The sequence below is a fragment of the Athene noctua genome, chromosome 1 (assembly GCF_965140245.1).
Source record: "Athene noctua chromosome 1, bAthNoc1.hap1.1, whole genome shotgun sequence".
NCBI lineage: Eukaryota > Metazoa > Chordata > Aves > Strigiformes > Strigidae > Athene > Athene noctua.
The window spans coordinates 147,316,363-147,334,615 of NC_134037.1; the positions used below are offsets into that span (position 1 = coordinate 147,316,363).

At 43.5% G+C, this 18,253-nt stretch overlaps 1 protein-coding gene across 1 annotated transcript in view; it reads right to left on the bottom strand.

Annotated features, from left to right (window-relative positions):
• Nucleotides 1-79: 79 nt before the first annotated feature.
• MPZL1 (myelin protein zero like 1) overlaps nt 80-18,253 on the bottom strand; it is a 41,768-nt gene continuing 23,594 nt past the window's right edge. Inside the window, exons 4-6 of the mRNA XM_074900109.1 lie at nt 15,767-15,899; nt 12,370-12,475; nt 80-5,962 (exon numbers count right to left, since the gene is read on the bottom strand). Of these exons, the coding sequence (XP_074756210.1) occupies nt 5,861-5,962; nt 12,370-12,475; nt 15,767-15,899 (341 nt within the window). The 3' untranslated portion in view covers nt 80-5,860. The remainder of the gene's footprint in view (nt 5,963-12,369; nt 12,476-15,766; nt 15,900-18,253) is intronic.

An 18,253-nucleotide genomic window follows, 5' to 3' on the forward strand; every position in this document is an offset into this window, starting at 1 on the left:
TTACCAGAAAGAGAGGTGGTGTATTTCAGTCCCCCTCCCTTCCCAGTCCCTAACCAGACAAGACTTGTCCGCAAACCAGTCATGGGAAAAAAAAAAGTGTATTAAAATATTCACAAGATTACAATAGAAAACATGAAAGTCCAGTCAAGAAAAAATATCCAAGATAAGGGTTTCCAGATGAGTCTGTAAAAGCAAAAGCACTAACAGTTGGTACACTGGCTCTTCATGTAATCAGGCCATGCAATGCATATCTAGCTCCCTCACACAGATTATATACCTGTCTTACAGGTGTTTGTTCTCTTGCATACCTCCAAGCCAGAGGTTTACAAAAGTACCCAGTCTATGTTTCCAATTACATTTACCACATAAAAACAACTGGCACTGCAGGGAGACAGAAAAGATTGCACAGCACACTGATCAACAAAGGCATTGAACTTACATTTTAGAGTGCAAAAATACCTTTAAATGAAAAGGCTTATTAGCTTTAGGGCAGTGAAGAGAAAGGAAAGAGAAGCCTCAAGAAGAGTACAATTGCTGAGCATAATTGGCATGATTTTTGTAATCTCCCATATAAAAATGTTGCCTAAATGCTAGCACCATAGGGGTGTAGCCACAACCCAGAAGTCTTACCAAACTTCTCAGTTTTGATGGTTTTAAAGAGCAAATACTTCTATCACCTATTATACAATAACAACATTTTGTATTTGAGGTCCTAAGTAGGTACATTAATAATGTAATATTCCAAGACAAGATTTCAATACAGAGTGAAGGTGTTTTGGTTATAAATCAAACAGCCCACACTTTGCCTCAATGAATCCACTTTAAGGCAACGCAGCTTCTAAGTTGCATATACACATTTACTGCAGTTACAAGACAGATGGTTACCTAAACAGTTCTCACATGATTAAAAAAGTTTAAAAAACTAATTCCAGCTTTTCTAGTCACAAACTGAAATACCACTAAAGCTTTGAGAGAAAACAAAACCCTACAGGTCTCTGGTTATATATGACACATCATTCAGTTAGTTACAGGGACATATTTGCCACCCTGTAATGGCTCTTAATGCCATTTCATAAACATGCCGACCATCTCCCTCACAGAACAACTGCTGAAGTCAAAAGGGGCAATGGAGATTTGATGTACCAAGTACAGCTACCAATTTACTTAGATTGATACTTTACAATTATTAGTAATCCTCAAAATTCATTTCTGGTATCAAAGATAAGGAAGAATATATCCACTGTTACTAAAAAGCCAAAACTTTCCCATTTTGCAGTTCTGTTAAAAACAGGGAAGACGAATGATGTGATTCATATCCCTGGCTCCAGGGTGTGCCAGCCTGCTTACCGGCCAGAGCCCAGGCTGGCAACCCAAAACCAGTCCTACAATGGGTAGAAGGTCGCTTTTACCTTTAAAAGACCTTTTTTTTAACCTCAGCTGACAATTTCAAATCGATCCCAGTTTTGCCTCCATGATGAATAAAGGAGAATTCATTGCAAGTCTTTTACATCACAGAGACCTTCCCCAGCTCCACTATCCAAGAGCAATGACCCACGTTAACAGTTTTAGTCATTTGCTCCTGCCTCAACAGAGGCTGCCTACCCCTCAGCTGTGCTGCAGCAAGCTTGCCACACACCACTTTTGAAAATAGATGGTCCTAAAAAGAGCCAGCAGCAGTACTATGACAGGACAAGGACAATGCAGTGTTCCTCAAAGTCCAAGCTGTTCTTTTCCACCTTCAAGGAACAGCATCAGAATTAAGAGAATAGCAGCACAGCAAAGAGGTAAAACTTCTGGTCACCATAACATCAGGATATGATGACCTCGACTGACTAATCTCTGCTTGCTACCCATCAAGGAAGTAGGACTCCTCTGTCTTTTGACACTTTACTAAGTAAGCCAATTTACCATCCGTCCCTTTCATCAGCACAGGGATGTGTATTAGCTTGTATGATTAAACAAGCTAAGATAACCCGAGGAACAGAAAGTTCACAAGTGTTGTTTCGCATTGCCTCGAGTTCTTTTGACTTCAGCCTGAATAAGTTATTTAATAGCTACACTGTTCATGTTTCCATGACAAAAAAAAAAAAAGGTAATTCAACAGCTTTCACACTAGAGAGGGATTCAGACTGATTTCTGCTATTCTTGAGGGAAGGGACTTTTGTTTCTTTCTAAAAAGATATTCAGCATTTTTTAAAAATACTTTCCAGTTCATTTTGCCTTCACAATGAGGATCCAAAGAGCCTTGCAATGAGTGTCCTCAGTATAGGCAATGTGAACATACCTGTAGTTAAGCAGAAGCAATGGAAGGAGACATTTCCCAAAGTTAGTTAGCACCAAACAGATCAGTGTGTTACCTAAAGTTAGCACCATAAGAGCATGTTTCTTAAAGTCAGCACCAGATAGGACTGTGCTCAGATTCTCCAGTATATTCCAACAGGAAAAAAAAACATTAGTAGCAGACTTCAGAGCCAAGGATAGCCCTATCTTTTCATAGCAGCAAGTTTCTGATCGCTACATTCATCACATTTCTCCCTCTTACTCTAAAGTATCTGGAGAGAAACATTGTGATGCACAGGGATGAATACAGGCAGATCAAAATCAAGTTTCTCCATCAACCATATCAAAAGCATTTGTTTCTTACCAAGTGTAGCAAGAGTCCGGTAGATAAGGAAAGCAGCAGCATTCACCCTGATCTTAATGAGGCCTCTAACAAAGGCAGGTGTTGTCAGGAAACCAGTGAAGTCTGATCCCAATGAAAGAATATAGTGTTGGCATACCCAACTTTGTCGGGAAAAAAACCCTCTGTACACAAAATAGTTATTAAAGTTGCACTATCATAATCAAAGGATTATCAAATGTGGTTCTGAAAGGGTCTTCCATGGGCTAAAACTACTTCTCATTTACTTGATTTTACAATGGAATGTAGGGTTAGTTTTGCAAGTATCAAGCTAAAAGTGTTGCAAGCTCACTGGAGGACAGCATAAGAATTCAAACCAAGATTCAGCTGACAAATTGAAGATGAGGTCTGAAAAACCCATAAAATAATTTCAGTAGAGACAGATTTGCAGACAATACAAAACCAGGAGGAGCTGCTGGCACACTAGATGGTTGTGCTGCCATTCAGAGGGACCTGGACAGGCTGGAGAGGAATTTCATGAAGTTCAGAAAGGAGAATTTCAAAGTCCTGAACCTGGGAAGGAACAACCCCATGCACCAGCACATGCTGGGGACCGCCTGGCTGGAAAGCAGCTTTGCAGAAAAGGCCCTGTGGGGGATCCTGGTGGACACCAGGTGGAACATGAGCCAGCAGTGTGCCCCTGCTGCAAAGAAGGTAAACGGTATCCTGGGCTGCATTAGGCACAGTATGGCCAGCAGATCAAGGGAGGTGATCCTCCCCCTTTATTCTGCACTGGTGAGGCCACACCTGGAGTACTGTGGTCCTGTTCTGGGCTCTCCAGTACAAGAGAGGAATGGAGATACTGGAGCAAGTCCAGTGCAGGGCCACAAAGATGATAAAGGAACTGGGGCATCTTCCATATGAGGAAAGGCTGAGAGAGCTGGGACTGTTCAACCTGGAGAAGGCTTGGGGGGATCTTATCAATGAGTATAGATACTTGATGGGAGGGAGTGAAGAGCATTACTCTTCTGAGTAGTGCTCACTGTCAGGAGAAACAGCAATGCACAGAAATTTAAAAAAAGGAAATCACAGCATCATTCAGGTTGGAAAAGACCCTTGGGATCATCGAGTCCAACCATCAGCCCTACTCTACAAAGTTCTCCCCTACACCATATCCCCCAACATCTCATCCAAACGACCCTTAAACACCTCCAGGGATGGTGACTCCACCCCCTCCCTGGGCAGCCTATTCCACTGTCTGACCACTCTTTCTGTGAAAAATTTTTTCCTAATGTCCAGTCTGAACCTCCCCTGTTGCAGTGTAAAGCCATTCCCTCTTGTACTATCGCTAATTACATGTGAGAAGAGACCAGCACCAACCTCTCTATTATGTACTTTCAGGTAGCTGTAGAGAGTGATGAGATCTCCCCTCAGCCTTCTCCTCCTCAAGCTAAACAGTCCCAGCTCCCTCAGTCTCTCCTTATAGGATTTGTTCTCCAGGCCTTTCACCAGCTTCGTTGCCCTCCTCTGCACTTGCTCTAGCACCTCAACATCTCTCTCATATCAAGGTACCCCAATGAAAATGAAATGCCACCTGAACAGAAGGAAGCACTATTTTTACTGTCTGATCACTCTGATCAAACAGTGGAACAGGTTTCCCAGAGATGTTGTAGTTTCCATCTGTGGAGATATTCAAAACCCAACTGGGCATAGTGCTGGGCAACCTACTCTAGCTGACCCTGCTTGAGGAGCGTGCTTTGGACCAGGTGATTTCTAGAGGTCCCCTCCAACCTCAGCCATACTGTGACTGATTCTGTGAAACAGACTGAACTAGGAAATGGGCAAGAATCAGAGAGAAAGGGTTATAGTAGACCAAACTGAAAATTATTTGCTGCTACAAAAAAGCCAACACTGCATTAGGATGTACAAAACAGAAATCCTTCTACTGCATGCTACTCTGAGAAGACCTCAACTGGAATGCCACTTCTAGTCTTGAGCACCAGATTTCGGGATACCAATGGGAAATCCAAAGAAAGATCCTCTTCAGCAGGAGAGAACAATCAGAGATCCTTAACAAAACTATAAGGAGTTTGATCTAGAAATGAGAACCTGGGAAATTATATTCAAGTAGTAGACTTGCAGAGAGGAAGGAAATAAACTACCCTCCACATCCTCTGTGCAAATATAGGTTATACGAAAAACCATATATCAAAAAAACCTAAGGAGTGAAGCCCTAGATATCCTCCAGAGGTCATTCAGCCACCACTACATGCTTTTAAGAACAGATAAAGCATCTCTAAGGAAGTAACAGTGGCATAATGGAGCCATGGGAGAGAGGTGAGGGAGTACTACAGTCTCAAGCTCCCTTGGAGCCCTTTTTCATGTTTAAATGAAATGACAGAGCTTCGAGAAAGAAACATTTCATTGAAAGGTTCAACAGAGTCTGAGGCAACCACCTACAGCTATAGCTCCCCATCCCTTTAACTCACTAGCTCTTTAGTTTTCACAGGTAAACTACCATTTCACAAAATTCATTAGATCAACACTATCCCTGTACCTTACAGGACTAAGCTTGAATAGATGGGCTTAAACACAGAAGTAAACAGTTCTGTGACCTGTGTTACTCAGGTCAGGTAGGTCTAAATATTTCGTTCACTTACACTGCTAAGACATACATTTCTGATAGCTAGGAGTCACAGTCTGGGTTACAAGACCAAGTGAGAGTGTCTAGTTTATATGAGAAGGCAGCTTGTACTGAGAATCTGACCAAGAAAAGATGAATACCCTGTATACATGAAGAACTCTGTGAATATAAAGAAGGTATCTTCTTTATATTCACCTCAACAAAAGAAATTATGCCCTATAAGCAAAAAAAGAATCTCTGTGTCAGTCTAAAATCTTCAGGTATCTTCCAGTTTCTCCATTAATAATCAAGATAAAAATATTTAAAAGTTGTGATGCGAGTTTTCACTTTCCCTCTCGTCACACAAGATACTAAAAAGAATATTGGCAATTTAAAAGCAGAATTCTTACCGCATTTCAACATGCAACATTGGTCTCACTTCTGTACGATTAAATAGACTATTTACACACAATACATATATATCTTTCCCTCTGTATGCACATGCATTGGTCCTAGCCTAGGCATCAAAGGCCACATGTGAGTTCTCTGGGTCAAATCTTATTCAAGCAATTCCAGTCTGAATGTGTGTTTTCCTTTGGATAGCTTAGGATCTCGTCTCAGTTCTTCCGAATATCAGCATAGACCACAGACTCTGACTTGTTAATCTTGTCGCTGTGCTGTCCTCCGGAATGATCTAACTGCGCGTAAATGACTGGGCCCTGGGAACAGAACAGAAAAGCACAATCAGTATTTTTCAGAATAGGCCATGTTGCCCCTTGCTTACGCAGGGGCTGCAGCAAGACCAAAGCTAAAGCAAGAACACAAAGCTTTTATGACTGCTAACAGCACTTTGAAGCAGGTGGAATGAACCCTCACCTACAAATGAGCTCTAGTCTGCCACCTTTCTCCTATCAGGAGCATGCCAAACAGCACCATTTCCTCCCTTTAATACTGTTACTGCTGCTTGCTTCTCAGAAAACCAAAGTCTAGAATCCTTTGGTCTGAAAAGCAGCAATTCTTACATGTTATGGAGCAAAGATACATGGCTTAGTCAGATGCATGCCAGATTTGATACTTTTCAAGAGGAACTGTACTACAGATTTACCAGTAGGCAGCAGAGTATACTTCCCATACTGCCACTCGAGTCCTGTAAATCCCAGCACAGCTGTACCACTTGGATAATGAGGGAGAGAGCAAACCTGCAGCCACCATATGACACCAGTCACTGCCCAAGCAAGTGATGGGATCAAGACTTACACAGCAGTGGGCCAGAAAATACTGAAACAGCACAGTAATGCAGAATTCTTACCTGACTTTCGAGCCAACCCAGGTAGTGAGCACCTCCACAGACACCATGGGCAAGCACAGCCACACACCTTCGTTATATTTGCTGAGGTGCGGTGGAGGACATTACAGCACCATCTTTCAGCAGAGCATGCAAACACACCAGCGCCTGCCTAAAACACCATGTCCTCCAAAACACAGCCCACAGGAAAGCAAACTGCAGCTATTCGAGATGGGCCGGGGACAGGACTGCAGCCTGGAAAGAGCAGGTACCCAACAAGACACGTGGGAGCTTTATGGAAAGGTCTGGCCTGCAGGTCCGGCTCTGCATGCCCAAACTGACACAAGCATGGAGCAGAAGGCTGCGACCACCTACCCGGTGACCTCAGCGGAGAGACCACACACCCACACATACCGCCCGTGCAGGAGCGAAAGGGACCGTCCTATTTGGGGGGGGGGGGGGGGGGGAATTACAAGGAGAGATCTTTTAGTTTGGTTGCAGCTTTTTAAAGACTTTTTGCTTCAAAACTATTTCATCCATTTAACTCTGTTTCTGTTTCCCTTATGTCCCAGGAAGAAGTAGCCTTCACAGGTGTTTCTCCTACCCCCTTCTCCCCAGTACTTTTGGTATCCTGCCAAATTAGAAAACATCTCTATGGAACCGACGCAGAAACCCTTCCATCTAACTTCCAAAGCAATTAGGAGCCAGAGATTAAGAGACCTTCTGTACAGAAAATTAAGTCCTTGAAGGACCACAGGTACACTTCTGCACAGCTGTTTCCCTCCCCCCCCCAACACAATGGCAAAGCACACACCTGATAAATACCTTGTTCTCTTTTAGAAGCTGTTTAAATCCAATTTTTCTTCTTTCTGGGTAAAGTATTTCCCAAATGATAAAGAGTAGAGGAAATAGATGGACAGAAGGATGAAAACTTGCGAGCAGATATAAAACACTGAATATAAACGACGGACTGAGAAAAATGCTCAAAAAAAAAAAAAAAGACACTGATCTAAGGTTTATTTGTAAGCAATTTTGGAAGTCTCATCTGCATGAGGTCATAGGTCAAGTGTATGATAAATTCAGCTCGAGAGCACTTCCAATCAGTTAAAAAAGAAAAAAGAAAAAAATCTACAAGTTCATGAAGCACTCAGTATGACATTTCAAGTTTTGTTCAAATAATTCTGATGGGTCAACTTTCTACCATGTTTGCTCACTCAGGATCAGTTATATTATCACTATTCTAATTTTATGCTAGGTTAAATATAGCTATTCTGCTGCAACCAGCAGGTTAGACAGTGGTGGAGAGTCTGACTGGTGTCATCACCTGCTCCAAACCAAGATATTATTGTCTTGATGTGTTCATTATCACCTAAAGAAGTGGTAGATTAGCTAAAACAAATAAAAGGAGGACTAAGGATTTATTATAACGCCCCATCTATTTGATTTGCTAACCGATTTTCTAGCTGATTATAATCAGCACCAGGGGCATTTTTTTCCTGCATTTGATACCTCCAGTGATCTGAACCTCTGTAAAGACTCTTCTTCCACAAGTAAAAGCTTCAAAAAAAGTCTAAACAATGCAGAACTTTCACCTAATCCCAAATAAACTCATCCTGACCCTTCAGAACCAGAAGATGGACCAGTACTGCCATATAAAACGTAGCATTCCTCTATGCCTTGCAATTTTTCCATTCAAAACTGAAGGCAAAAGAGTAGCTGGTGTACCAATACCTTGCTAAGGGTTTGTCAGCAGAATCATGAATTGCAAGTTACAGCAAGGAAAAAGGAATAACAAGGTTAGACCATCATGGTCTACAGTATTTTCAATTTTTTTAGATTCTGAAAGATGTTGCAACTACCACAGGTTCCAGCTCCAGGAAATTTATCTGAAATTTAAATCAAGATTCCTGGTATCATGAACTACGCCTTCCCAGAGTTCTGGGGTCCAGTTCAAAGCCTGGAACAGAGCTTGTTCAGGTATGTCTTAACTAGAAAGAGCACAGCTAGAGATCTGCACCTAAATTAATGTAGCTTTAGTGCTTCCCGTTTCTACACTGATAGACCTACCTGCTTAGGATCTCCATATCATGCTGCTCTGTACATCAGAAATGCACTTCTACAGAAGTTACACTTTAAGATCAGTGGTCCTTCAGCCTGCCCAGAAATGAATACTCAGCTACTTGCAAAGCACAAAGACAAATGACAGTCACCTCAGAGTTAGCATATCTTGGAACAACATACATCTGCCTTCCAGTTTGGCTGCTGCAACCCAGATTGCTAGCTAAACAAGGATATCTGTGTGGGAATCACAGATAGTTCTTGCCTTCACTGGAAATGCTTTTCTCACTCATCCAAATAACAGTTATGGTAGAATATGAGTCTCTATGGAATGACTGCATGGAGAAGAAACACCACATGCAAATTTGAGAGGTGAAATGCTGGGGTTTCAACCCCAAGCCTCAAATTAAGGCTGACATATGGGTGATTCCCACAGCCCTTCCCAAAGGGGGGGTGAGTTTGCCTTTAGGCTTCCCTCCAGGGTGCGGCCGGCCCTGCAGACAGCCATTGGGTAAAGGAGCCCCAGGGGTCCCACATTCAGTAACAAAGGTCAGGTGTCCCACTGAGGGGTAAGAGCTGGGACCACTTGCAGGAAGGGCAGTGTCTGTCTGGGAGGTGGATGCACTGTGCAGAGTTCCCTGTTGGGGAAAGGCCTCCTGCCTCCCTGGGACTGGGCTCCAGTCAGGCCTGGCTTTTGTAAACACAGGCTGTGTAGAGATTTAGTACGTGGCTTTCTTGGTCTTATGTGTTTGGCTTGTTGACTTGGTTGTCTCCCATCCCTTCTGTGGGAGACTGCATGTCACCATTTATTCCACCCATTGTTGGTTGTGTGGTGTCGTTGTTGGGGTCAGTGGGATTGATGTCGATTATGTATAATCTGACTGACTTGTTTGAACCCCAACGCTCACCCATGTACTGACCCTTTTGTATCAAATACAATTTGGTTATTGGTTCATCTTTCTGCTAGCTGTGTCCTTTATGCTAGGCCTGATAACTGGCAAAACAACAGGACAGAACATACCTCCTGAGAAAGAAGACAGTGAAAACAAGTGGAGCTGATTCAACCAGCTGAACATTCACAGAATCAGAGATGCATACTTTCAGCACTCTGGGGCACTCCAAAAAGCAAGGTCCACTTGACAAACTTGCACCCAAAACACAAAGGAAGTGCAGGCTCAAGAGCAGCTGAGATGTGGACAAACACTTCATCACTTATTCTTAAACTCATAATAAAATGAAGAAACTTCATCTAATTAATTTAAATGCTACTCTTTTGAGAGTGGACACCTCTATTACTGTTTTTAACTTGCAGAGGCAGGGATTGTATATTTGTATTCACAGTTCTCTTCCACCAGCAAAGCACAAAACATTCAGTCACTTCCTACATATCCCACCAAGTAAAAGGCTACAAGGAAGTCCACAGGCCTTTCCTGTTTGACTGCAGCACTGACTGTGTGAACCACTGGTCTAAAACTGCTAGGCAATCCAAGACACAAAAGTGTGCCTGAATCAGAAAGCAGACTGCAAAAGCTTCTGGGAACTGCCAGGAATCTGAATATCAGCATTTCACCTACACAACAGCTCAAAAGCTTACATACTACAACTGCTTTCTTAATTATGAAGAAATAGCAGGTTTTATTTATATGTGATGCTAGATTTCAAATATGTTAATTTGCATGTTGATACCAACCTTTTAAAAAAAAAAAAACAATGGCTAGAATTTAAAAATACAAGTGTAATCAACTGATTTAAACCATCCATTCAAAATCTGATCTACCCTGACTTTATTGTGGATCTTGTTAAAGAAAACTAAGTATGTTTCCTTGCTGTTCTGTTAAGATGAGGCAAATACTTAACAGAAGGTAGAGGAACCACTTGCTGCTACAAATGTTTGCAAAGAAAAGAAAATCCAGACAAAGCTCTCTTTGCCTGACAAGAGATGCAAAACCTAAAAAAACTAAACTAAACTAAAGCCATTTGCCATATTTTTCCTTTGAGGTCAGGAATGTTCACACTTTGGGTTTTCCTTTAGGAACTTTTCTGCGGGAAGACCCTGGAGGACTCCGTCACGGAATAAGCAGACTGAAGTGACTACAGAAGGCAAAAGCACACTGATTCTGAGTTATCTTTACAAAGTTTAGATTTACTCTGACATGTTCCTTCCAGTACACTGAGACCCAGAACACTGGGGACATGGCAGGGTGAGGACACAGCAAGTTTTCACACCAAAATGTTACTGACAAGATAAGGTTTTTTGCTTTCAAGATATAAGTGCAGAACAGCAAAACTCTTTCTCTTTTTCTAGCTCTCAGGGCATTTGCATGCACTGCTTCATACCATGACTGTAATTAGATAAAACATCCTGGTCTTTTGACCTGGGGAAGTTGACTCCAACAGTCACTGCAACACACATCCCACACATAAGCTTTTTTTTCCTTTTTAACTTTTTTTGGGGGGGAGGGGGGGGGCAGGAATCACCTGTTTCATTCACCCATTCTAGAAGCTCCTCCCATGAAGTAGAAAAGACAAGCTTTACCTAGGCGTTATAGGGACCCTGCTGCTACTAGACCCACTCCAGTCTAAATCTGAATATTATGTTCAGAGAATAACAGTTCTCTGAAGTCAGAAGGTAGCTTTGTGGGCCTATGTGCTAAAACTCTGGAAATACTGCATCTGCCAAGAACAAGATGCATTTTGAAACTAGACTGGAAGCCAAACAGAGTAGGGACTTTGACTTTACCCAGCTCACTGTTCCACTATATTCTTCTCCTGTAGTGTTAACATACTAACACACATTTCCATTATTTTGTCAGGAGAAATTAAGAAAGCAGGTATTAACTCTGGTTTAGAAACCTGCCAGCTCACACAGTACTCTGCAGCCACTTGCTAAAAAGTGGCTAATTAAGAAAAAGTCCATTTCAAACTTAAACCCACTCAGGATCTGTACCTCCACAAGAAAATTGCAGGGAATACACAAATCAATGAAATCCTGTACACTGCTAACAGGTAATCATACATTGTGTAGAATCCCTGTCTGACTCATGCTCTCTCCCCTCTGACTAATTTCCCATGGGATGTTAAATCTGGGTAAGAGCCATCCTTTTCCTTCAAAGTCAGCAGAACTTTGCCAACAGCAGCAAGCACAAGACAAAGCGTGGCAACTCCAAGCCCAGAAAAGTTGGGTGGCTCAGCAGAGGAGAGCTCTCAACAGCAAGAGTCATCCTCAAACTGATCATCAAACTGCTCAGTGTTAGCACTGTGCTGGCTCATTTCCTTGTGAAGGAAGTACATGACACACAGCATGCACCTTTACAGTGATGAGAGAGCAAGTAAAATTCCTCCACATTTTGATCCTAGAACAGATTAGGCAGCTTTATGAGGTGATCTAGTAGATAATGTTACCTCTACATTAAACAGCTACCCACTGCCCACTTCTCAACCTTGCCAGGCTCTCATCCTTGCACTACACTACCACTCGTGTATGTTAATGCACAAGATTGGAACCATCTCTTTTTATACATCAGTACAAAAAGGACATAAAACTCCATCTCAACCAATATCAAGATGCTATTCTTTCAATCGCACTAAGCCTTCTATGAAAGTTCACCAGTCCCAGCTTACTGTCCATCCCCTGTTTGGAGCAGACACTTTTACCCCCCAGCCTTCATCACCTTAACAGACAGCACCTAATTCATGTGTCCCACCCTGCCTTTATCTTTTCCATACCATCTGCCCCACACTCTGGGAGGATCCTGCTTTGGGAAGCAGCAGGAAGCAGTTTACCTGGTGTGATCTGGCGGGCACGCTGTTTACCAGACCCTCTGTGTCGGAGGGCGACTTCTGCGGAGCCTGCTTAACCGGTGACATCAAGCTCTCAGATGTACTGCAGCTGACGAGGTGGCAGAGCAGAGTTTGCACGATAATGTTCAAGAGGCACAAAAAAACAAAACACAAAAAAACAAAAACAAACAAAAAAACGAGTGATGGCAAGATGAATGTGGCATATCATGCCAAAGCAAAAATGAACATAATGGTTTCTGAAATAAACACATTTAATTCTCCATCTCTCCCCAGACATTTCTCTGTCCTTCCTCCCAAAGTCACTGGTAAGCAACATGAAGGAATAACTATTAACATAGGACAGCAGCTTCTCCAAACCCCCTGTTCCCCAGATACTCCCATTCAACCCAACCTGTCTAAAACTATGTGTTTTCTTCACTGAGGCTTTAGATACAGTCAACAGTGGTAAACAGCAATTATCTTCTAACTATAAGCTAAACAGTCCCAGTCACTGAGGCAAGTGATATACCAGTGCTAAAGTTAGAATAAACACTTGCAAGAGCCACCAGCTCTCCGTAACAGAAAGGTACTTCACATTAGTTCCTTGCTTTTGGCTAGGCTACTATCCCAAAAAAATTCTGCCCACTCACAACAGACATTAGTCTCTGGAGCAACTACTTTAAGAGTCACACGTGACAGGTAAGCTATGTGCCCTGATATAGCTACTTGAATATCTAACTGGGGAAACCTCATTTTTCAAAAAGAAAACTGTCTTACAGTGAGAACCAACACCCCTAAAAGAAGGTTGCCAGTTTTCACTCTCTGTTTGCTTCTTTCCATCTGCTTAAAACAGGACTGAAAACAAACCTGTGATAGACAGAGAAACGAATACCACAGAGCTAAGTAGATGAGCAAATGCCCTTACACTTAACGTTAGCATCTTCTGGGCAATGCAGTAATGGGTCTCTAAATGCTAGGTCTACCTCCTCGTACCCAAGCAGGAAAGAAAACTAGCCACCTCCTTGACAGCAGGCGCAGGAGTTCCCTTTGCTACCACAACACTCTGACCACTGGCATCCTCTTCCTCCAATCTTTGTAGACAGACAAGCGTACAAAGCAAGTACATAAACAAACATATGAGGACAGTGACATTAAGCAACCCACCTCCTCACAGGGCAATCACTTTTTATCCTTTGGTAAGTCAAACCATAGAAGACTTCACACATGCAACAGTAAGCAAAAAAAAATACTGCCCCCAGCCATCACAGCAAGGGGGTTTTGCTGTCTCATAGACAAAGCAGCCCTTCTGTTGCCAAAATGATGTAATGATGAATTGTTTCCTTTATTCACAAAATTCCTCAGATCCACACTATCTAGAAGTCATAATTCAGGTTTAAGCAACTAATGCATTTAGATCACTGCAAGTTTTCAAACACTCGAGCTGTCTGAGCCAGAGGAACACTTATGGGGAATTTACTTTTATTGTGACATAGAAAGGGCTTTGAATTTCCTGTGCTTTAGTCAATGCAATGGCAAGTTGACTGGTTGGAAGAGATGGAGGGATACCATCTAGGAAAAGCAGCAATCCCACCCCAGTTAGACATGAGACAATGAAACCCAAGGACCCAGTGAAATGCATCATCCCTTTGCCAACAGATTCCAGCACAAATTACAGTGAAGTTATGTTAGCAGAGAGCTAGCTGGTTAGTCAGCAAAGGAAGAGGAAATGTGTACACATACACACAGGTATTAACAGCAACCACCAACTTGATTAGTTACCATGGTGTCTAGTGGGACTGGAAGAGAAGACCCAGCCCTGTTACATTCCCAATCTGGCGTCTATATCAGGATCTCTGTAAGGAGAGGAAGGTAAGCAGGATCCGATCCCAGCACACCAAGGCAGAAAGAAAAAAAAAATAAAAAAATACCAAAGTCAGAGCATGAACGGAGACTGTGGCCATGCAGGGGTTCCAGATGCCGCGCAGTGCCCCAGCCCACCTCAGTTCAAGGCAGAATGGTTATCTAAGAGTAAGTGCATCTCACCACCACCACCACCTCACACCGGGTTAGCATCATGTAGAAGACAGTCCGTAAGTTTGGAAGGAGTCACAGCACACTCAGTTTCTCTTTACAAGTCATGCAGAGCTGGCATGGTCAGTGAAAGCAGTATTTAAACTTCAGAGATTACTTTCCCAAGAGTAGTTACATCTACTACAAGAAATTACAGCGCATCAACTACTGCTCCAGGCTCAGCACCAATGTGTGTCCTTCAACAGGAAGACACTGGAGAGCAGGTCACTGGGAAGCAAGGCAAGCAGGCCACCTCACGCACACTGCTGGTGCATGATGCTGCAGGCTTCTTTTCAGCTCTAGGGGAGGGACACATGCAGAATGGAAAAACCAGGCTTTCCACACAATTTTGAGCACACACAGCCACCTTTGCTATATTTAGCCTTACCCTTGGGCAATAGCCAACTCACTTGCTCTAAACTCTCCAACTGGGAAAAGGACAGGGCAAAGTTTAATTTAGAAATCCCCACAAATTTATTTTTGGAGTTATTTTCTTTTAACCCACAGGCAACCCTGCCTGAAGCAGGAATATTTGTGGGGAAAGAACAGAAGAAAGTTGTAAGTTCGGGGTTTGTTTCTAAGACTGCATACATAATTCTCATTCTTACAAATTACCAGCTAACTAGAGAGGAGAAAAAAGGAAGTGCCTCCTCCACCAGCATCAAGCCCCATCACCAGAGGATTCAAGTCTGCCTTTGTTAGTTCTTGTTGCTTTTTCATATGCCCACTCAAAGATCTGCGCTTCACTTTGGAGTTATCCTCCTAACACTAAAAAACCTTGCAGGGATGGTAACAGTTAACAAAAAACAGACAGTGAATGAGAATGGATGCAGAGTGGCTACTCTTCCTTCCTTTGAAGTATGGTGATGAACGGGGTTTTGGCAAGTATACTCCAGGCTGAGGAGACAGACACTGGTAACTGAAAAATCCAGTCTTAACCTCAACACAGAGCATTCCTTAAAAGTGCATGTGTGGCACTTTTCCTTTGGGGGTTGGGGGTCACGGGGGGAAGCAGGGCTGGAGGGAAAGGGAACAGACCAGAGCTAGGGGATCTTGTATTAAATGTTCTTAGGGCATATATGCTTGTGGCTGGGGATCAACTCCAACATTTAGTGATTTTCAGGTGCAACTCATGGTCAGTAGGTCTTTTCAAGCAAAATACAAAGATAACCATTATAGGCAGATGACCAGTGTTCCACATGGCCATACCCTATCTCTAGCCATGGTTGCCAAGACTTGGCTGAAACAACTCCTACCCCCCTCTAAGCCCTCCCTCTGATCCTGCTGCTGTTCCTCACATCATCCATAGGTGAGGAGGAAGATCTCTTACCCAGAGTATCGTTTTTTAGAGTTGTTCTTTCTGATGACAAGACACACGACAATAGAGATGAGCGGTGAGAGACCTGTAACCGTACCGATGACTATCCCTGCCACCATGGCAATGGGGAACGCAGGCAGGCTGTCTGGGGAGAGAAGAGAGAAAACATTCAACTCTTCTGCATTCCCTGATCAACAGAAGTGCAAACCACAAATGCTCTTGACCTTGGATTCCTTTAGAGCAAAAGGCACTAATGTAATATCCAGGAATTACAACATGCAGCCTAAGAGGTAGTGGTAGCAGGCAGCCAAGCAGAATAACGTACGAACAGAGCACACACCAAGAGCGTTCTTAATGTCACCGTCCACAGACAGTGGGACTGAGGGCACCCTCAGCAAGCTTGCCAGTGACACCAAGCTGTGTAGTGCGGTCATGTGGGAGTTTGACCTTGGCTAAATGCCAGGTACCCACCAAGTTACTCTATCACTTCCCCCCCTTCCCCCTTTTTTTCTCAACAGGGCAAAAAGGGGAAAGAAAATAAGATAGCAAAAAACCCAACCCTTGTGGGTAAAACAAAAGCAGTTTTCATGTAAGCAAAGTAAAGCAAAAACACAACAGATTTATTCTCTTCTTCCCATGAACAGGCAATGTCGGGCCTTCTCGGGCAGCAGGGCTCTGATACACACAGTAGTTGCCTCAGAGAACCAAGGGTGACCCCACCCCCTTCCTCCTTTCTCCCAGCTTTATACTGAGCAGACGTCATATGGTCTGGAATGTCCCTTTGGTCAGTTCGGGTCGGCTGTCCTGGTTGTGTCCCCTCCCAAGATCTTGCCCACCCTGTCCCACTAGGAGGGTGGTAGGGGAAATGTCGGAAAGAGCCTTGGTGCTGTGTAAGCACTGCTCAGCAGTAGCCACAACACCAGGGTGCCATCAACACCTGCCAGCTCCCAGCATAAAACACAGCACCATGAGGGCTGCTGTAGGGGAAAAACAATTCCAGCTCAGCCAGACCCAGTATAGGTTGACACATTGGAGGGAAGGGATGTGCCATCCAGAGGGACCTGGACAGGCTGGAGAGGTGGGCCCATGCAAACCTCACGAAATTCAACAAGGCCAAGTACAAGGTCCTGCACATGGGTCAGGGCAATCCCAAGCACAAATACAGGCTGGGTGATGAGTGGATTGAGAGCAGCCCTGAGGAGAAGGACTTGGGGATACTAGTGAATGGAAAACTGACTATGAGCCAATGACATGCACTCGTAGACCAGAAAGTCAACCATCAAGAGAAGTGCGGCCAGCAGGTCGAGGGAGGTGACTCTCCCCCTCTACTCTGCTCTCCTGAGACCTTACCTTCAGTGCTGTGCCCAGCTCTGGGGACCCCAACACAAGAAGGACATGGACCTGCTCCAGCGGGTCCAGAAGAGGCCACGAAGATGCTCGAGGGCTGGAGAACGTCCTCTGTGAGGACAGGCTGAGAGAGTTGGGGTTGTTCAGCCTGGAGAAGGCTTCAGGGAGACCTTACAATAGCCTCCCAGTACTTAAAGGGGGCTACAGGAAAGGTAGTGTCAGGGAGTATAGCGATAGGACAAGTTGTAATGGTTTTAAACTGAAAGAAGGTAGATTTAGATTAGATATAAGGAAGAAATTCTTTAAGGTGAGGGTGGTCAGACAGTGGCAGAGGTTTCCCAGAGCAGCTGTGGCTGCCCCCTCCCTGGCAGTGTTCCAGGCCAGGCTGGACGGGGCTTTGAGCAACCTGGGCTAGTGGAAGGTGTCCCTGTCCATGGCAGGGGCACTGGAACTAGGTGATCTTTAAGGTCCCTTCCAACCCAAACCATTCTGTTAATTCTATGATTATAGGAACACAGTGCTGCTTTGCTCACATTTTTCCCAATATAAGTTTGGGGGAGAGTAAGCCAAAAAAGAGCAGCCAGAAATAAAAGCCAAGAAGAGAATAAGTACAAAAGACTTACAAAATAAAAACACACAGACTACCATTATAGCTTTTCCCAGTAAGAAATTAAGTCCCTCCCCCCACATCATGTTAAATGCAAGGAACATCTTAGACCAGAAGGTTTCTTCCAAGACTTCATGCTACACTAGATACTTGCACGAAATACAAGTTAATCAGCAGAAGATCCAACAAATAAAACATCTTATATAGAAGGAAAAAAAAAAAATAATCTCTTTCTCAGATACCAGCATCTGATCGTCACAGACTTGTTGAGGTTGGAAGGGACATCTTGAGACTGTCTAGGCCAACTCTCCTGCTCAGGCAGTGTCAGCTTGCACAGTTTGCTCAAAACTCTGTCCAGTTTGGTTCTGACTATCTCCAAGGATGGGAGACTCCATAAACTCTTTGGGCAACATATTCCAGTGTTCAACCGCAGTAAAAATGTGTTTTCTTATGTTTAGACAGAATTTCCTGTGTTTCAACTTACACCCACTGTCTCTTGTCCTGTCACTAGGCACCATAAACACCTGGTGAGAGGATCCCCCTGA